General features: G+C 43.5%; 1 protein-coding gene and 2 long non-coding RNA genes across 6 annotated transcripts in view; 1 reads left to right on the top strand and 2 right to left on the bottom strand.

Moving 5' to 3' along the window:
• The first annotated feature begins 789 nt into the window (after nt 1–789).
• LOC127060320 (uncharacterized) lies at nt 790–12,025 on the top strand. The gene is made up of 2 exons (XR_007779230.1): nt 790–1,240; nt 9,982–12,025. It is a non-coding gene; the product is annotated as an uncharacterized LOC127060320 (long non-coding RNA).
• GNB1 (G protein subunit beta 1) overlaps nt 11,376–20,159 on the bottom strand; it is a 37,292-nt gene continuing 28,508 nt past the window's right edge. The window contains exons 8-12 of one of the 4 annotated variants that reach the window (XM_030231089.2): nt 19,851–19,917; nt 17,951–18,152; nt 16,137–16,353; nt 14,105–14,216; nt 11,376–13,140 (exon numbers count right to left, since the gene is read on the bottom strand). In XM_030231089.2, the coding sequence (XP_030086949.1) occupies nt 14,110–14,216; nt 16,137–16,353; nt 17,951–18,152; nt 19,851–19,917 (593 nt within the window). In that variant the 3' untranslated portion in view covers nt 11,376–13,140; nt 14,105–14,109. The remainder of the gene's footprint in view (nt 13,141–14,104; nt 14,217–16,136; nt 16,354–17,950; nt 18,153–19,850; nt 19,918–20,159) is intronic. The other 3 variants (XM_030231092.2, XM_030231087.2, XM_030231090.2) reach the window with 3 other exon arrangements.
• The window catches only part of LOC127060321 (uncharacterized), a 19,847-nt gene continuing 12,771 nt past the window's right edge, over nt 13,084–20,159 (bottom strand). Inside the window, exon 2 of the long non-coding RNA XR_007779231.1 lies at nt 13,084–13,925. This is a non-coding gene — a long non-coding RNA (uncharacterized LOC127060321). The remainder of the gene's footprint in view (nt 13,926–20,159) is intronic.

Below are 20,159 nucleotides of genomic sequence, written 5' to 3'. Positions count from 1 at the left end.
CAACACCCAACACCATCACCAACTGCTCAAAGATACTGAAATTGCCACCCCAGGAGCAGCTGGGCCTCGATAGTGGTGGGACTGGCTGTTCTGGGGCCTTTCCTTGCCAGCAGTCACCCAAGATAAACAGCCTGCTGTGAGAAGGGAGGAAGTTGGGTCAGCAGCTTTCATAACTGCCCAGGCTTTGAAAACAGCCTGAGGAGTGACAGCAAGAGTGAGGTGGATTCCTCTTTGTTATCATGTGGGACCAGGCCCTGGCAGCTGTGGAATGGGCTGAACCAGCAGCAGGCACGAGCTCAGCAGGTGACAGGAAAAGCAAAATGGCCAAACCTTGTTTTTGTTGCTGGCAAGGGAAAGAATTATCACTGCAGGCTCTGTGCAGGTGTGAAATACCATGTTCTTGTTCCAAAGGGAATAAAGATAGTGGGGGACTCATTCTTTTTTTTTCTAGGCTGCCACAGCAAAACCTTATCCCAAACCAGCTGGCTCAGCAGGTACCAGAATCCTTGGAGCTCTGCAAACACATCCATCCTGCAGGGAGGCTGATCCTTGTTAGCTCACCAGGAGCTAACACCAATTTCTGCTCTCAGAGCCTCCAGGGAGCTCCAATCTGCAGCTTGGTCATTACCAAAAATTTCCTTGCAGCCCTAAGACTCTGCAGTTTTGAGAGCTGTGCTGTCCCCAGTTAGCAAAGTCACTGCCACACCTCACTGTGTGGCTCTGCTCCGTTGTAGCTGTTGGCTTATCAAACACTCCACCCTTGGCTTAAACTCTGGTTAAACCCCCCACTGAACAATCCAGGGATTAAAAAAGCTGCTCAACCTCTTGTAACTGAGGCTCTTTATTCCTTTGACCTTCAGGTTTGTGCTGCCCTGGGAGTTCTGTGATAGCACAAGAGAGAATTCTGACCCGTGACTTGGTATCACCAGGACACTTAAAAAAAATTTAAAAATTTGTTTTCTTGTTGAAAAACATGAAATCTCCATGGAAGAACTTCAAGGAAGTGCCTGAATCCAATTTGCTGATGAGGATCAGATGGAGATTTTCACCAAGAGGAGAGTCAAACTAAGGCCAGTGCCCACACAATGTGGACTTGAAGAGACAGAATTAATGCTTGGAAAAAGTCTCTGCAAAGGGAAAAATTAAATCGAATTCTAAAAGCAGAAACATCCAGTTGATATAATCAGAACAACACAAATGCAGAGGAAATCAGTCTGGAATCCAGAAGCTTCAGCACAAGGTAGGATTAGTTCTGAATATCAGCCTTACATCACACTCTTGTGACTGTCAAAAACAGAAATTAAAAGAGACTGGGCTCTGCCAACTTCTGCTTCATTTGCATCAGAATTCTCTATAGCCCAGCATTATTAACTTCTTCTTTTCATGTATTCAACTCCCTTGTATTTTGCAGATGCTCAGATCACAGATGCATTTGAAACCCTCCCCATTCACCCCCTTTGTTCTAATTCTCAGAAAGGTGGTGCAGATATCCTTTGCCTGTGCACAAAAGGAAACATACCTCCCCAAAATCCCATATTAAAAGAACATCCTGCACTGTAGTTAAATGATCCTTTTTCTTCATGGAAAAGAGCAGGGTAATTTTTCAGATGAAAGAATGACACACTCAGGAGCTCTGCACCTGCATTTACAATAGCCTGGGTAAAATGACTGGTCCTGCTGCCTCAGACACAAGGCTGAGGGTAACTGAGGCCCCCAGTGAAGCCTCTCCTTTCCCCAAAACGTTTTAGTGGAAAAAGCACCAGAATGAAAAGCACCAGTGTGTTCTGGTAGGACTGGTTTGTTCTCATGGTTACACTCACACACCCACTTCCCTTCCCTCTGCATCCACAGGTGATGTTCCTGACTCTGGGGCCAGGCAAAAAATCACCCAAGAATCATCCAAAATAACATCCATGCACGTTGCCCTCTCCCAGCAGACCTGCTCCACCTCATTCCCCTTTCTCAGCTACCTCTTCCTTAAAAACGGTGGGTTTTTCTGAACCCAGCAGACACCTTGTAGCTCCCTGCAATTTCCAATTTCTCCCTGTCCTGCTGGAGAACAAACTTTCCATCCCTCCCAGTGCTGGCAGTGCTCCCCACTCACCAGCACGGATTCCCAGGATGATCCTGAATCCTGTTTGTCCTTCCTGTTTTGTCCTGAGCATCACCTGGTGTGAAAGCAAAGCAGGTCAGCAATGCCGTGGACTTACAAATGCATGCTTGAGCAACTCCCAGGCACAGGAAAGCAGGACTGGGGGATCCCTGGGGATGTCACACATTTGGGGGATCCCTGGGGAGCACACACATTTGGGGGATCCTTGGGGAGGTCCCACATCCCTCAGGCTGGGTTTTATCCCTGCCATGTCCTGCCTGCTGCAGTCACCCCACACATTTGGGGGATCCCTGAGGTCACACATTCCTCAGGCTCAGTTTTATCCCTGTCATTTCCTGCTGCAGCCACCCCAAAGGACTGGGGGATCTCTGGGGAGGTCACACATTTGGGGGATTTCTGAGGAAGTCACACATTCCTCCAATTTTATCCCTGCCATGTCCTGCTGCAGGCCTGGGGATCCCTGAGGAGGTCCCACATCCCTCAGGCTGGGTTTTATCCCTGTCCTGTCCTGCTGCAGTCACCCCACACATTTGGGGTTCCCCTGAGGAGGTCCCACATCCCTCAGGCTGGGTTTTAGGGTTTTATCCCTGCCCTGTCCTGCTGCAATCCCCCCTCAGGGCTGGGCAGAGATGCTCCCCCATGGCACACACAGGTCGGGGGGACCCTGTCACTCCTCTGTCCCCAGGGCAGGGACAGGAGGGGCAGCTGCTGCTCATCACACCCCTAAACCCTGCTCCAAACCCCCCCACACAGAGCTGGGCACTTTGGGGGTGTCCTGTGCAGGGCCAGGGCTGGGACTCGGTGCCCCCTTTCCCCCGAGGCTGCTCTGGGTGTCTCTGGAGCCCTGGAGAGCAGAGCAGAGCAGAGCAGAGCAGAGCAGAGCAGAGCAGAGCAGAGCAGAGCAGAGCTGCAGTGAGAACGGCAGCAGTGCCCTCTGCTGCTCCTGCAGCAGGCAAAGCTCTTCCCTCAGCCTTTTAATGAAGCTCAGGAGGTTTTTAATCAAGCTCAGAAGGTTTTAAACACCAAAGATGAACTTTTCCCCCAAGCTCGGAAGCGCTGCTCCCATCACCTCTGTGAGAGCACAGCCAGGCCAGCTCAGCTTTGTCTTTAATTCCCTGCAGGAGATTTTTAGATCTGTTTGGAACACACAAAAAAAAATTGGATTTGAGACTCCTTTACACATTGGCTGTCAAGATTGATTAGTAGAGACCAAAGAATTGCTCCTCATCGGCCTTCATGTCTAGAAACGAATGCAGAAAATTCCCATTTCACCCTGTGAAGCCCAAGGGGGCCAGGAGGATGTGGCAGGAGGTGCTGAGCAGAAAAATGCTCTGTAGCTCTGCCCTGCCAGGAGCAGCTGTCCAACCCCAAAGCCCGAATTCCAGCGAGCTCTGGGGCAGCCCTGCTGCTGGGGAGGATCCACTGGGGCCAAGATGCTGCTGGCTCACTGGGTTCCACCAAAGTGACCTCTCAGCACCAGCTTCAGGCTGCTCCACACCCCAAATCCACTGGAACCAGCACCATATATCCCATTATATATAAATATAAATATAAATATAAATATAAATATAAATATAAATATAAATATAAATATAAATATAAATATAAATATAAATATAAATATATAAATGGAATACATATATATATTTATATGTATATATATAAAATGCACACATATATAAAACACATATATAAAATATGTATAATTATATACTATATATTATCTGTATTTATATATTCATCATTTCTCCTCTATTTTTTCCAGCCTATATTTTGGTGTCTCATTTGCCCCAAAATATATAGATCATATCTATTTGATATATCTCATATCTATATATATCTTTTATATATATATTATATATATATGAGATATATCAAAATAGATATGATCTATATATTTAAAAATAAATTTAAAATAAATTTATATTTTAAATTTATTTATTTATTTATTTAGATATTCATAATTTCTCCTATATTTTTTCCAGCCTATATTTTGGTGTCTCATTTGCCCCTATATATAAAAAAAAAAACCCATATATAAATTTTATATATATATATATATATATATATATATATATATATATATATATATATAAATTTATAATTTAATAATTATAAATATTAAATAAATAAATTAATTTATATATTTACAATTTCTCCCTTATTTTCCCACCTGTATTTCGGTGTCTTATTTGCCCCTAAATACATATATAGATATACACGTTTATAAATATTAATTAATTAATTAATTAATTAATTAAATTCACAATTTCCCCTACATTTTCCCGCCTGTATTTCGGTGTCCCATGTGCGCTCGGGCCCACCCGGCTGCCGAGGCAGCCCCAGCCCTTTCCTTTGCCCTGTGCCTGACTGGTCCCAGTTCCCCGGCCCGACTGGGCTCCAGCGCCAGGGGGCGGCAGCAGCCCCAGCCCGGCCTTTGCCGGGAAAAAGGAGAATTTTGTCCCAATATCCGGAGTTTGGTGCGCTTTTCCCGCTCCTCGGGGGATGGTCTCTTGCCAGAGGAGTCCCACACGGCGGTTATCGATCGGTTATTGATCGGTTATTGATCGGTTATCGATGGGCAGCGTCTGCTCTGTGCCAATAAATCCTCCCAGCACGGGGCAGAGCCCACAGCTCAAAAGCTGCTGATGAACTTCAGGGTTTATTCCCTGCACCTCATTTTGTTTCCTTCTATAAAATCAGGAAATTCAAGCACATGCTGTCACACTGAACCCAAAATTTCAATGAAGTGGTCAGAAATTAAATTATTGTGATAGAATTGAGCTGATGGTTAATTACATAGTTGTGATTAGAGGCTGGAAGGCAGCCCCCAGATGTCACAAAAACCCAGGAAAAGCAGAATTTGGTGTTCACAGCATCTGACCACTCATGCAAAAATTAATTCTTTTTTTCCTAAATAATATTTTAATAATATTTTCTGTAGATTTAGTAATATTATATATTATTTTATAAAAATATTTAAAAATATGTTTTCTAAAGAACTGCTGTGAGTTGGTGCTCAATGCACAGGCTCTGCTCAGGTTCCCCAGGCTGGATTTGAGCCCTCCTGCAAGGGTGGGATCTAAATTAAACTCAGGACCAGTTCCAGCCCTGGACCCTCAAGAGCTCTGGATTCCTGGTGGGAGTTGCTGATTTTGGGACATGGAAAAGGAGGGAGAAGGGGAAGATCCCAGGTGCTCTCCCATGCAATGCAGATGCCCAGTTATGGAATTTTTCAATTATTTTATGGTCTGGCCTCCCTCCACAGGGCTGGGTGTCTGTATAACATGGGATAAATCCTCTCAACCACCCCCAAAAATCCAGCACTGAGGAGGAGGAGCTGGCTTGGAAATCCCTGAGCTGGAACTGCAGAGGATGTCCCATGAAAACTGAGCCAGACACAACCCCTGAGATGATCTAATTAGAATAAACTGTAAAATTAAGAATATTTGTGCTGTCTCTGGCTCTCACCCAATGTATTGCAGGAGTGTGGTGAAATCCTCTGGGAGGTTTTGCCTTTTCAGATGGGCAGACATGGAGGCATTGCTTTGTCAAAGGGGTTCAAATGGGCACAAACAGCTTTAAAAATCACTGGATTTCTTAAAAAAAATAAGAAAATGGTTGAGGTGAAGAGGCTTCTTTACAAACTTCTCCCTGCAAAAGCAAATATTGCCAATGCTGCTGTTTCCCATTCAGAAGATAAACAGTGAGGCACTAGAAATGGTAAAGAAATAATTTCAGAACCTACAGGAGGACAGCAGGGTTTGGAGCTCTTGGCAGAGGCAGCAGCAGCCTTAGGTGCCTGTTCCCATCCAGAATGCAGCAGATTTGAATTGATGGGGCTGCTTCAAGGGCCAAGACCTGCCAGGGTAATTTGGACTCTAAAGGTGAAGGCAGCTGACACACCATAAAACAGCCCCAAGAGCTTGGATTTCTATTTCTTAGTGCAGAAAGATAAATTAGCCCTGTTAATTCAAACTCTTCAACTCCATGAGGGACTTTCACTTTCAGCTTAGAGCTGAGGTCAGAGGCTGCCCTGCTCCCATCTGGTATTTCTGGTTAAGTTACTCGTGGTGGAGAGAACAGTGACAGGCTTCAAAGGACAGGAATGATCCTTTTGCTTATGAAAGTTTAACCTTCAGTTGTGATAAGCTGTTCCTTGAGGTCTATCTGTAATTGCTCCATTTCCTGCCACCAAGGCTGATGCTATCACTTGATTGAAAGAAGCCTTGGGAGGAGGGAAGGAGGGAGAGAGAAGAGCTCCTAAGGATCCTTTTTTAATTCCACCATCACGTTTCAGAGCTGCCACTGACAGACACCAGCCTGGCCAATGAACCTCATTTCTTCCTCTCCATGCTGTTCTTGGCTCTCTGGATTTCCTCAAGAGCTCCCTCAGAGCTCATTCCCTGGGCAACTCTTCCACCTGGGCCAAGATTTCAGCTTGCAGCGGGTTAACCGCACGTCTGATGCAAGAGGCAGATGAAATATGGAATTGTTCAATGAAGTGATGCACTCATGCTTGGCAAAGCTCCCAGATCTCTCATTAGTGCAAACTGGTGTCCATCACTCCCTGAACACTCATTGTTCATTCAAGGCTCAGATCCCCAGCAGGCAAAGAGCAGCAGCAGCTCCTGGGCTCTGCAAAACCCTGCAGGGGCCAGGGGGAGGTGGAACTGGTGCTCTGGAGAGCTCAGTGTCTCACTACTCCTCTCCTCACCTGCTTTTTGTTGCTTTCAGGGTGGAAGGAATTGTTAAATTCCTAAACATGTGAAAAACACAGATCAGGGTGAGGCTGAATTTTCAGTCATTCCAGGAGGGGGATGCCTTCAACTCCAGCTAAAACCACCCACTGTCATTTTTATTTTCCTTTTAGCAGAAGGGGGGATAAACTTTGGCTTCCCAAGGTCTCTCAGGTACTAACAGGGAATTCTGAGCACCTTGTGTGTGGAAGAAAACACAGAACAAAATAACTCAGAGTTACAAACCTTGAGTAATTTTAAATGTCAGATGTTGTCTCCCATTCACTCCAAATCCTGTCTGCCTCTTCCCACTGGACTGAGCAGCAGCTCCAGGGAGCCAAGCACCACACAGGATTATTCCCTTTGGACCTTCTTTCAGTTTTGCTCAGAATACCCCAGGAAGTAAATCAATAAAGCAAAGATAAGGAACTCTGGTGAAAAATCAATGGAAGTTGAGATAAATATATGCAGTTATGTGTTTTCCAGGATGACTCACCCTGCCAAGCACACCCAGGGTAGGAAAGGAGCTGCTGCTGCTGCTGCTGCCTACTGCTCCTCACTCTACAGCAACCCTGGCTGTGCAAAAGAGAGAAAAAACCCTGAATATTAGAGTTCTACACATCTCAAAATATGTTTGGTTTTATACTCGAGGGTTTGGGATGTATGTGATGTTCTCTCAGGTGCAACAGGTGTGTGTGTGTGACAGCAAAATCCAAATTCCCACTGCAGAGGGACTTCCCTGCCACAGCCCAGGGCACCAGATCAGCAAGAGCACCCTGCCAATCAAAATATCTTCATTAGCAACTCCAGATCCTCATTCCTTCCTAAGGCAGGGGAGGGAGGCTGAAAAGAGCAGGGATTCTCATCAGTGACAAAAAATGTCAGGAATACTGGGGAGAGGGGCTGGAGAGAAATGCAGGGAATCCTTTCTAAGTAAGACTTGGTTTTAGAGCTGTCCAAGAGCCCCTGCTCCAGTTACCTCTGGCTCGTTTTTAACCTCTCCATCTTCACCAGCTGAGGTTCTTTACATAAAACGCTGGGAAAGAAAATCCCTCCAAAAGTAAACATTGGGAAAAGCTTGTTTGGTTTGTAAGGCCTCATGGAAAAATCTGCACACGTTCAGTGGACCCTGGAGACAGAGGAAGGAGGGGTTCCATGAGCAGGAACACGAACTGCAGCCAAATCCAGCACGGGCTGCTCTGTCACACGTTTCTCCCTGCACTGACCATGCCACGGGCTCTGCACCAGCAGATGGAGCTGCTCTGTTTGTGCTTCCAGACAACGTTCCTGGGAACTCAGCATTTTCCCATCTTCACGGCCTTTTTTTTTTTTTCCTCCCCCACCCTTTTAAACAGACTTTCCCCTCCCTTATCTCTTTGCCATTTAAAAATCTGTTACATCAAATAAACTTTTCATTTTGCACTTCCAGCTCCCCAGACAATTCCCTCTCAGGGTCAATCACATCTCACTGCACTCAGCCAGAGCAAATGGCTTATGAATAATTAAAGCAGGAAGATTCTCTTTGTTCTATTTTATGATAAAATTGTCTTGGGTTAAGGCAGGAATTACTTGAATGAGTATTGAGCAGGGCGAGTTTGGAGCAGCCAGCTCTCTAAACAATGAGAAGTTCACTCAGCTTTTATTCACATTTCTAGGGCTTGATTTTCCCAGCTAAGTGAAATAGTGGATAATTTTACCAATGCAGTTACTGTTCCTTATTTAAAAATACTCCTTGTACATTGTATTGTAATACTTTTTAGTATTGATACAAGAAGGAAAAGCTGAGCAGTATCAGAATTATTCACTTTGGTTTTCCTTTAATGATCTTTGAATAGGCTCAGGTTACCAAAAATAAACAGCAGCTCCCGATCTGGGACCTGAAAACTGATCAATATTTGAAGCTTTCCTGCTTCCACTGAATTGATTTAACCCACAGAGTGAGGGCTACAGGAAGAAATCCCTCCTTTGTCTGCACCACCAGGTCACAGAATGAGCAGGCAGAGCCCAGCTCCAACTGTGGCCCTGTGGCCAGGCCAGGAATGTGTCACCATGTCCCTTCTCCTGCCAGGAAATGGCACCTGGAGGTTGTCCCAGCAGCATTTCCTGCAGAGAGGGTTTAACCTGGGCAGTTTGGGCTGGAGCAGCAGCCAGGCAGGCTGGGCTCAAAGCCCTCCCTGTCCCAGGAATTCCCAGCTCAGGCTCAGGAGGGCACTGGGGACAGCACAGGAGCGCTCAGGCAAAGAGAGGAGACAGAGCAGGAATTGTTGAAGCCATCAGGTAGAATGGAGCAGAGCAATGATGTTGAAATCATTGAGCACATGTGAGCACAGCAGATGGCTGCTGCCACCTCTGGGACCTGCCATGTGCCAGGGCCATTCCCAGCAGGAGAGACAGGGAATGCACCAGGCATCAGCTGAAATCTGGGGCTTCATTTTTGCTCAAAGAGCCCTGAAACAGAACAAACTCAACTTTCCACTTTTCCATTGCATTCCAGCTTTCATTGGAATGCAATGGAAAAAGACCAACTCATCACTGATGGTTAAAGCAGAGGCAGACTCTCAGAAATGACATGGAGAGAAGAAAAAAAGAACAGCAGCATGCAAAAATAGCCAGCTGCTGTTAGAACTCGTTCATCAGCCACTTCTTTTCTTCTCTCCCCTCCAATGTGAATTCATGCTTACACCTACACTAAAAAGTGTTAATCATAAAGCACCCAGGATCTGCCCTGCTGCAGAGCCAGGCACAGGGCTCAGCACGGGTGACAGGTTTTATTATTCTTTATTTACTCTGCCACTTCCCAGAAACCAGATTATCCTATTTTTAGCTCCTATAGGGCATGATTCAATCAGTCATTTTAAGTGTGTTTCACAGCTGATTTAAAACACTCCAGGGGACTTCATGGTCAAAAGGTAGAATGCCCAACTCAATTTTTTTTTTCCTGCTGGTAGTAGAACCTCAGATCTTTTGTTTAATTCATGAAGAAATTAAAGGCCTTGAGGGGCACAGAATATACTAAAGGTCTTAAATGAAGTTCCTGGGACTGAGAAATCTGTTCTGTCTTCCTTCACCCCTTCCCTGAAGCTCCATGAGAGGACTCCAACCCCATTCTCACAGATTTTGTGGTCTCAGGTCATGGAATGTGAAGCAGAAATAGGAAATGAGCACCAGAAATCCACCAGCAGCTGGGGGCAGCTGCTCTTTGGAGCCACATGCCACAACTATCTCCAACTCAGACTCTCTTCAAAGGCCACAGGAGCAGCTTGTAGGTAAGATGACATGAATAATTTTGATTTGGGTATATCCTAAAATTAAAGGCATTCAAAAGTCCAAGTTTTGGCCCAGACTCAGGAGTTCAGAGCTGCTCCCTTTGCACACCCATTTTTCTGCAGTAGCAGCTCCCTGAATAACCACACACAAGGACAGATGTTTAAATCAGATAAAATTTCATATTTAACATGAAAATAAGAGTACTGAGAGGCAACTGCAGCTGTTTGAATTTCAAATAGATCCCAAAGGGCTGCACATCAGCCTCCTGACACAGGTCACTGTCCTGGCAGTGTTTTACTGCCAGCACAGGCAGGGCACAGAGATTGAACACATGGATTGAGATGAAGGAAGGTAAGAAAGATCACTGATTTTATTACAGACCAGACAGAGTCACATGTGACACATCCTTTGGAAGAAAAATATTCCACACGAGTGGAAAGCCCACAGCTACAGCACTTGGAATTGGAAACCATTACATGTGAGGGGCCAAAATTCAGCATTTCTAGCCATGAGCTACTTACCAGACTCATGCAGCCCCAAAGCCCAGTGCTCACAGCTGGGTAATGCCACCATCACATTTTCCACACTCCCAGCTTTTCAAAACCTCTCCACTGAGGCTGAGAGTTTCCATGCTTGGTGTCAGACCAAGCCACAGCTTTGGAATTTCTCTTGGTTGATGTGAAATGAGGGAAAATCAATTTTTGTTTAGGTCAGAACCAGAGATGCTTTTACCCACCAAAACCACAAAACCCTCAAGTCAACCAATACCAAATTGTTGAACCAACTGCTTTTTAACACCTCATTCCACTAATCTGCTTCTCTGGGTATAAAACAATTAAAAAAAAAATTTAAAAGATAAAATTCTGCCTCTTGGAGACTTTGTTCTTACTGAGCATGAAAATGATTTCTTACCCTGTCAATCTAAGAGTGCCAACAGAGCTGCTGTGGCCAGATCCTCACGTGGCAGGAACCACTCAATCCTTTCCCTAGTAAAGGACACAAAAGTTTTCAAAGAAGTTACTCAGCATTTTGATTTCCCACTTCAGGAGCTCCACTCCTACAGCACAAAGCATTTCTGTGCTCTGCACCTCCTGAACCATACTGGCTCCTTGAATTTGGAGTTCAGTGCCATTAACCATTTAAAATCCACCAAACCATTTCTCTGGGGGGCAGCATTCCCTCCTCCTGTGTGTTTATTCCACAACTCAGATGTTCTGCATGTTGAACAAGAAGCTGCAAAAGAGATCAGTCCAAACTCATGTCAAACTGCTTTATTACATCTTAAATAACATTACATTTTAATATAGTATCTATCTTGCATCCAGCTTTCTTGAAGTACACTGACTTTAAAATTAAATACAAAAGGTGAAGAGGGATACAGGGCGTGGAGAAAGCTCTACAGAGTAGTTTCATGAAAGAGAGTAAGAGGGAACTCATCTTTTATGCCAAATCCAGGCCTAACGCACAATTACAGCACATTTTTGTACAGAATGTTGCAGAAAAAACAAAATGGAGAAAAGCTACTACTGCTGCTAGGAAGGAGCATTTCTGGATACAGTGAGAAGATAGGAAAGAACAATCTGCTGTCCAAACACTGCTGCTTTTAACATTTTATTTGAAAAGAAAGCCAGGAAAACCTGCTCATTACAAAAATGACTCTGATCAGATGCAAAGGACTCATCCTGCAAGAGGAACTGGCTGTGAGGAACTGATTTATAAAGAAGATGGTCTAGGTTCCCTCCTCCCACACCCCAGAATCTTTGACAGCGATTGTTTGAACAGGCTGTTTCTTTTTTTGTTTTTTTCTTTAAAAAAAAAAAAAAGTGACTTATCACGCTACTCCAAAACGTGCATAGCTTTGTACTGGAGTTCTTCATAGATTTATGCACAGAGTAGCAACAATAAATGAATACAGCGACAATGGTTACAGTTTTTAAACAGGTTATTTCTTCAAAGAAAAAACATCTAAGGACTTAGTCCAATATGCACTTTTTAGCATTTCTACAGCATGCGATTCTAAGAGTAAACCCACCCAATATGGCAAACAATCAAAAAAGGTTTTTTTTTTTTCTGTTTAACTTAGAAAGTTCAAGATCATTATTTTCAAAACATTGATTTGTACATCATTTCATACACAAAGAATTGACTCGATACCCAAGTGTAGGATAGGTCTCTTTTGAAAACAGAGATTCCTGGTTGTTGAGACTTATAGGATAGTGTTAGGATATATAAACTGCCCTTCCAAGTGGACAAACCAAAACAGATTAAAAAAATCAGTGTGGTGAAAAAGGGGGGGCAGGAGGGACCAAGGATTGCATTTGTAATCCATAAAAGGTGAAAGGATTCTTTAAACAAGCATTCATTACCTTTTACAGCATGTGCTTGGTTACCTTACTGCTTAACATTATCCTATATATGCCAAGTTTTGTGCAACAATTATCTGTGATACTAGAAAATAAAAATAAAAAAAATTAGGGACTAAATTTACAGCGTTAACAACCCCCAGTGCTCTGGGCTAGGACTCCCTTGTTTTGCTCAATTAAATACATAAGGAAATGTATTTAAAAAGGAAACTTGAAAAAAATCCTGCTACAAACATGACTTTAAAATTTGCAAGTGTGTGAGATAAAGTCCTTAACTTCAACTTGGAAACTACAGTGAAAGCTAACTGTTTCACAATTATGCTCAAGTTTATTTTCTGGTCATGCTTTTTATGATAGTGTTTCATTTGTTTTTAAATTCTCAAGACAAAAAAAATGGTCCCAAAAGGAATGCACAATTTCATTTTGCTTACAACACAGAAATTCTTCTTGGAAAGGTAATTGTGCTCTTCATTTCAGCAACAGGAGACGGAAAAGATCTTGCCCTTTGAAGTTGGGGAGGATGGGGGTCCAAGTTAGTATGGTTGGATTGGATATGCTATCGTTTTTAATTTTCAACCGTTGGAAACTTCTTCCAGTCCTGGAGTCCGCTGCTCTTCTGGCACACAGAAACATCTGGTGAGAGTGGCACTTTGAGAAACTGCAAACAAGTGGCAAACTGCTGTCCCCAGTGCTGGCACATGCAGGCATTAGCATCCCCCCCTTCCCCAAGGATGTTTATTTATTTATTTAAACACCCACACAGGAAAGTTCAGTAATTAAAAATAGGCCTCCAGAAAAATGTCAGTGCATCCATTAAAGTAATGGTCATCTAAACCCCCAACTGCTCAGGTTTGCTCCTCACAGAATCACAGAATCCCAGAATCCCCAGGGTGGAAGAGACCTTGAAGATCAGAGTCCAACCCAACCCCAGCCCCTCAACTCAACCCTGGCACCCAGGGCCGCACCCAGGGATGGGGACTGCACCACCTCCCTGGGCAGCCAGTCCAGAACTTTATCCCCTTTCTCTAAAAACCTTTATCACCTTTCTGTAAAAACCTTCTTCCCAATATCCAACCTGAATTTCCCTTGGTAGAATTTAAGGCTGTGTGCTCTGGTTGTGTCAGCTCCTGGAGGAAGAGCCCAGCCCCAGCTGAGCACAGGCACCTTTCAGGGAGTGTAGAGTCACCCCTGAGTCTCCTTTTCTCCCTTTTCTAGAGGGGATTGGCACTCTGCAGTGCTGGAAGGGCGGTTCTAAGAGCCTCATTTCCCCTGGAATTTGTGTGGATCTCAAAGATCTTTTTCACAGAATTCACAGAATCCCCAGCTTGGAAGAGACCTTCAAGACCATCGAGTCCAACCCAGCCCCAACACCCCAACTCAAGCCTGGCACCCAGTGCCACATCCAGGCTTTGTTAAACACACCAGGGATGGGGACTGCACCCCCTCCATGGGCAGCCAGTCCAGAACTTTGTCACCTTTCTGTAAAAAACTTCTTCCCAACATCCAACCTGAATTTCCCTGGGTGCAGCTTGAGACTGCCCTGAATGACCAGCACCAGGTAACAGCACTGCTGGCAAAAAACATTCTGGACCCAAAGCTGCCTTAGTGAGCTGGGTACTCACCTTCTTCAGTTCCAGATCTTGAGGAAGCTGTCCCATGACCCTGTTGCCACTGCCATGCCATCATCAGTCACACCTAAGCAACTGACACGGTTATCGTGACCAGCAAGGACACCTGGACAGGAGAAATCAACAAATAAATTGTTTGTTTGGGTGATCCTGTGCTGTTTAAGTTCCACCACAGCACGTTTGGATTAGCCAAGATCTAGAGTCAAAAATACAGAACAAACAGGGCTGGAATTTTAAAATTTTTTTGGTTTTACAAGCACAGACTCGGGACAGAGCTGGGTGGGTTCTCAAAGGGATAATTCAGTAAATGCACTATTCCAAAATTTTCCTTCTATTTTCCCCACATTATGACCTTTGCTGGTCTCCCATGAGCTGTGAAGTGACAGCCCTGAAGATTGTGTCAATGTCACTACAGCCATGCCCTGCACAGGTTTTGCTCCTCACCACAGTGATAAAGATCAGGTAAATTTTACAAAATTTTCCTATTTTTAAAAAAATTCTTTTAAACCAAACGTAAAACTGAATTACGTTATGAACTCTAAAGCATTTTTCATCCAATTTTCTCTTACTACATTCACAGACAGACTCCTCCATACAATGTATTTGTCAATATGGAGATCTGATACAATTCAATTACAGCACCATTAAAAGAGAGAATTGAGACACTAAACAGAAAAATTAAGGGAGACAACATTTTCCTCTATCTCTTTAATTTAACAGTTTCAAGGAGGTAAAAAGAAAACCTAATTATGTTCAAGCTTTCCAGTCCACAGCACTGAGCCAAGATATTCTTGATAAACTTGAAATTCATCTTTCTACATCAATTAGGAGTGCTCACAGGACTCTCCTCATTCTCCCACCAGCAACAGCAAGTGCTGCAATTTGGTAAAACCAAACCAGCACCAAAAAGTCTTAAATACTTGTACTGACCACACAACCACAAAGGTGTTTAATACAAAAGTGCCAATACCAGAAGATACAGAAGTGTTTAATACCAGAAGTGCCAAATCTACCTGGCAATCTGAAGCCTTGGAACATTTCAATATGCTGAATATTTTTCTCATCTCCTATTCTGATCAGAGTAATGAAACATTTTTGGCCTAATTTATACATGTTTCCCAACACAAGTTTTCATTTTGAAGACCTGAAGTTAAATTCTCTTCACCTTTGGACCATGAATTTCATGTTTGTTTCCTCAAAAGATAAACTCCACAGTCTCTGTTGTTTTGCTGGTTGTCTCTACAACCACTGCTACAAATACCAGGAAAAAAATTCTTGTGTATAAATAGCAACATTATTGTTGAATTGCTTTGAATAGTTAATGCATAAACAAAGCCATAAAGTCTAAAAAAGAATATCCCTCCACCCCAAGCCCTTGTTTTTAATGGCAATCATCCTGTTCTCAAGCACCCATCCTTGAGCAGGATTCCAATGGATTTGCACCATCTCTGGGCAGCCTAAAGAAGTTTCCAGAGAGTTCTGAAGGTGAGGCAGTGAGTGCTGAGATCTGTGCAGGAGACTCAAGTCACACATTCAGAGGTTGGCAAAGGCCACCAATGTCACAGAGATATTTTATGAAAAATCCTTTTGCTAGGATTTTCCTCCTGAGAAGCTGAGAGGCCTCAGAAATGAAATGTAAACAATAATTATCTGCTGCTGTGGGATGCAGCAGGTGCATCTGGGATTGGTCCACGTTGGTTGTTTTTAATTAATGGCCAATCACAGTCCGGCTGTCTCAGACTCTCTGGTCAGTCACAAGATTTTATTATCATTCCTTCCTTTCCTGTCAAGCCTTCTGATGAAATCCCTCTTCTATTCTTTTAGTATAGTTTTAATATATAATTTTAATTTAATATATATCATAAAATAATAAATCAGAAACATGGGAGTCAAGATTCTCATCTCTTCCCACCTCCTGGGACTCCTGAGACCACCACTGAGTCCAAGGTGTGGCACTGAGTGTCACATCCAGGCATCCCTTGGGGAGGGGGACTCCACCAAAACCCCAGCACCCATCGCCATGTACCTGCTCTGTCAGCTTTCAGCGTGTCCCACACGTTGCAGTTGAAGTCATCATACCCAGCTAGGAGCAGGCGGCCACTCTTGGAAAATGCTACAGAGGTGATGCCACAGATGATGTTGTCATGGGAATAAACCATCAGCTCCTGGTCAGCCCGCAGGTCGAAGAGCCGGCACGTGGCGTCGTCCGAGCCCGTGGCAAAGGCGTTGCCGTTGGGGAAGAACTTTGTGGAGGAGGAAAAAAAAACCACAAATGGTTTCAGATTTAACCCCAAGATGCTGCACTGTCACAGTCATGTTTGCTGAAAAAGCCCCTTGCCCAGGATTGTTCTCCTGGGAAGCTGAGAAGCCTCAGAGAAAAATGAAAATAATATTTATCCCATTGCTTCTCCTGTGTTTTGCTGCTTTGGAATGTGGTTGGAGATTGCTTATCCAACAAGTGGTTGTTTCACTGGTTTCATGTGAATTGACTTAATGACCAATCACAGTCAGGCTGTGTCAGGACTCTGGAAGGAGTCACCAGTTTTCATTATTATCTTTTCAGCCTTCTGCCTGTACCCTTTCTGTATTCTTTAGTATAGTTTATTTTAGTATTCCTTAATATAATATAGTATCTTAAACTAATAAATTAGCCTTCTTAGAGCATGGAGTCAGATTCATCATTCCTGCCTTTGTCTGGGAACTCTGCAAATACAGTACTGCACCTCCCCACACTGGGAAACTCATGAACCAACATCCAGTTTCCATGTTTTCCCAGTCTCTTGATGTTTCCTGAAACACCAAGTTTCAGGTGATTCTCTCAGCTCTACAACCATCTTGTAAAAACCCCTGAAAATGCTTAATCATGCTGTGTGGGATTCACATTCTGTGAACCTGAGAGACACAGAGAAAAAAATGACCAAAACAATTCTTATCTCATTTACTCTGCTGAAGTAGAATGCAATATGGAGATTGTTTACCCACAGTGATGGAGTTTTGTTTCCTTGGCCTATCAGAGCCAAGTGTGTGTGTGTGTTGGGACTGTTGGGTGACAGTTGAGTGCTTGACAGATTCAGTTTAGATGCAGTGTAATATAATATAGAAAATACAGTATAATAAATTAATTAATTAGCCTTCTGATATTCGTGGAGTCCTCCTCATCATTCCTCCCAGAAGGGCCAAATGTGTGTGTGTGTGAGTGTGTGAGAGTGTGTGTGCTGGGACTGTTGGCTGACAGTCACCAGATTCTGGGTAGTTGAGTGCAGATGAGTGCCTGGCAGATTCAGTTTAGAGATGTAGTGCAATATAACACAGAATAATATAGAATAATAAAGTAATTAATTAGCCTTCTGATAGCCATGGAGTCCTCCTCATCATTCCTCCCAGAAGGGCCAAGTGTGTGTGTGTGTGTGTGTGTGTGTGTGTGTGTGTCAGGACTGTTGGCTGACAGTCACCAGATTTTGTGGAATGCTCGGCAGATTCAGTTTAGATGTAGTGTAACATAAAATAATATAGAATAATAAAGTAATTCATTAGCCTTCTGATAGCCATGGAGTCCTCCTCATCATTCCCCCAGAAGGGCCAAGTGTGTGTGTGTGTGTGTGTGTGTGTGTGTGTGTGTGTGTGAGGACTGTTGGTTGACAGTCACCAGATTTTGTGGAATGCTCGGCAGATTCAGTTTAGATGTAGTGCAATATAAAATAACATAGTATAATCAAGAAATTAATTAGCCTTCTGATAGCCACAGAGTCCTCCTCATCATCCCCCCAGAGAGTGGTCCCAGATCTCCCAGGCAGGGCAGAAGAGCTGAGGAGCAGGAGGCTCAGGGCAGCAGGCACGTACACAGATGGCGTTGATGTCCGACTCGTGGCCGGTGAAGGTTTGCCGGCACATTCCTTCTCTGACATCCCACAGCTTGGCAGAGGCATCGCAGGCACCAGAGACAAAACACCGGGCATCGGGGGCAAGGGACAAACTCATCACGTCTCCAGTGTGCCCAGTAAATGTGGTTGTCTGCTGACCAGTTTCTATGTCCCAGAGAGCACTGCAAAGAACCATTAAAGAGGAAAAAATTAACATGTCTGTGCTCCTTTGTGAGGTTTTTTTATCACTCCTGAGGTAAAACTCCCAAATATTACCAACACTGATCCTGATAATGGAAAGAAACATTTCTGGTTGAATCATTTGGCTGTTGTAGATTAACTGTGCAAAAATTAATTGTGCAAAAATTAACATGTCTGTGCTCCTTTGTGAGGTTTTTTTATCACTCCTGAGGTAAAACTCCCAAGTATTAATACCACTGATCCTGATAATGGAAAGAAACATTTCTGGTTGAATTATTTGGCTGTTTTAGCTTATTTGTGCAAAAATCAACATGTCTGTTCTCCTCTGTGAGCTCTTTTCATCCCTGCTGAGGTCAAACTCCAAGTATTAATAACATTGATCCTGACAATAGAAATAAATATTTTTGGTTTGGCTGTTGCAGATTAATTGTGTATAGAAGACCTTAAATTTTAAAACACTGGGGGATTTTAAATTGAAAAGCAGTGGAAAAAACTGATGACTGGCACTGAGGGCAGTTGATCCCCAAGTTCTCTGCCATGGCTGCTCTCCAGTACTACCACAGCTCCAATTAAAGCAGCAGTGGTAAGGCCACAGCAAAAGCTGAGCCAGCATTTCTCATTTTATAAACTCCCAGAGGATGAGTAACTTTGTGAATAATGTCTGATCTTAAAGCTGCAAGTCAGCCAAATCACTACAACAGTGATAATTAAGAGTTTAAAAGGATGAAAGAACACTATCACTCCTTAAGAAGCCTCAACAATTTAGGAAGTTGGGATTTTTAATTTCTGTAATTTCTCAGCAAACCAGAGCCATCAGCAGCAGGTTCAAACCAGGTAAACAAGAGATGCCTGTACTTTGATAAAGTCCTTTGATGAACTGAGGTGATGTCAAGGACAGCTGCAGAATTACTACACAACTCCTGAAGCAGCTGTGTTCTCTTACAAAGAGCATCATTTCTACAAACCCTCTCATTTTGTTAGAGTTTTTTGGGTTCTCTAAACACCAACACATACTCAGAAACATTTTTTGGTTTTAATCCCATCTACATTCCACAGCTTCTGAGAATCAGGCATTCAGAGAGACTGGCATTGTGTAGGACAGGTATTTATCAGCCTCTGCTCTTAATGCTGCTGCTTGAGAGAACTGCAAGGCTTTTAAGGAATAGATATAACAGAAAAATCTATGAGAAAAAGATGGAGGCCCTTTTTAGTTCAGAAGCCAGTATTTATGAAGATCTACACCTACATTCTCCTCAAAAACCCCAGCTATTGTCACTGGAGAATATTTTCTAGGAGCTCTTCTGAATAACAACATTAGCTCCATTCTGTATTGGAAATATCCAAACATGACTGTTTAAGTAATAAATACTGAATACAAAAAGAGTTTTGAGGAAAATCATTAGTCTAATAGAGTTATTTCTAAAAGCCAAATAGTTACAGGAAGACAAAAATTCTCAGAACATTTTAGCACAGAATCAGCTCAGGCTCTTCAGAACATGGGCACAAGGAAACAGCCAAAGCTCACAGGGTTGGAATTACCACACAAAGTGACATATGAGCAGTAGCACCAGAGTCTTGTGGGTGATGATGAAGTTTGTGAAGGACAAAGTTTCCTTCAGGCACAGAAAATGGATGAGAAAAGCCCTTCCTGGCAGTGCTGTCCCCATGTCCCAGCTTACCAAGTGGTGTCGCCAGAGCTGGTGACGATCTGATTATCATCCAGGAAACGACAGCAGGACAAGTAGCCTGGAAACAGCAAAAGGAGCACAAATAAGGCCAGAGATCACCCTTCAAAGGCAAACTGGTTTGCTAATAAACTGCTTCCTCCTCTCCTGAAGCTGCAGCAAAATACACTGAAAGCCTAAAATGCAACAGCTGATTTTGGTATAGGAATCAGCAATGTTTTGGATAAAATGTGGATTTTTAGAGACTACCCTGACCCAACCACAGGGATGGGGAAAGAAGTGTGGAATCCACTGGCCAAGGCG

This window comes from Serinus canaria, chromosome 21 (assembly GCF_022539315.1).
Source record: "Serinus canaria isolate serCan28SL12 chromosome 21, serCan2020, whole genome shotgun sequence".
NCBI classification, from domain to species: Eukaryota; Metazoa; Chordata; class Aves; order Passeriformes; family Fringillidae; genus Serinus; species Serinus canaria.
The sequence above is the reverse complement of the archived record's forward strand: the minus strand, read 5'-3'. Positions and strand labels throughout refer to the sequence as shown.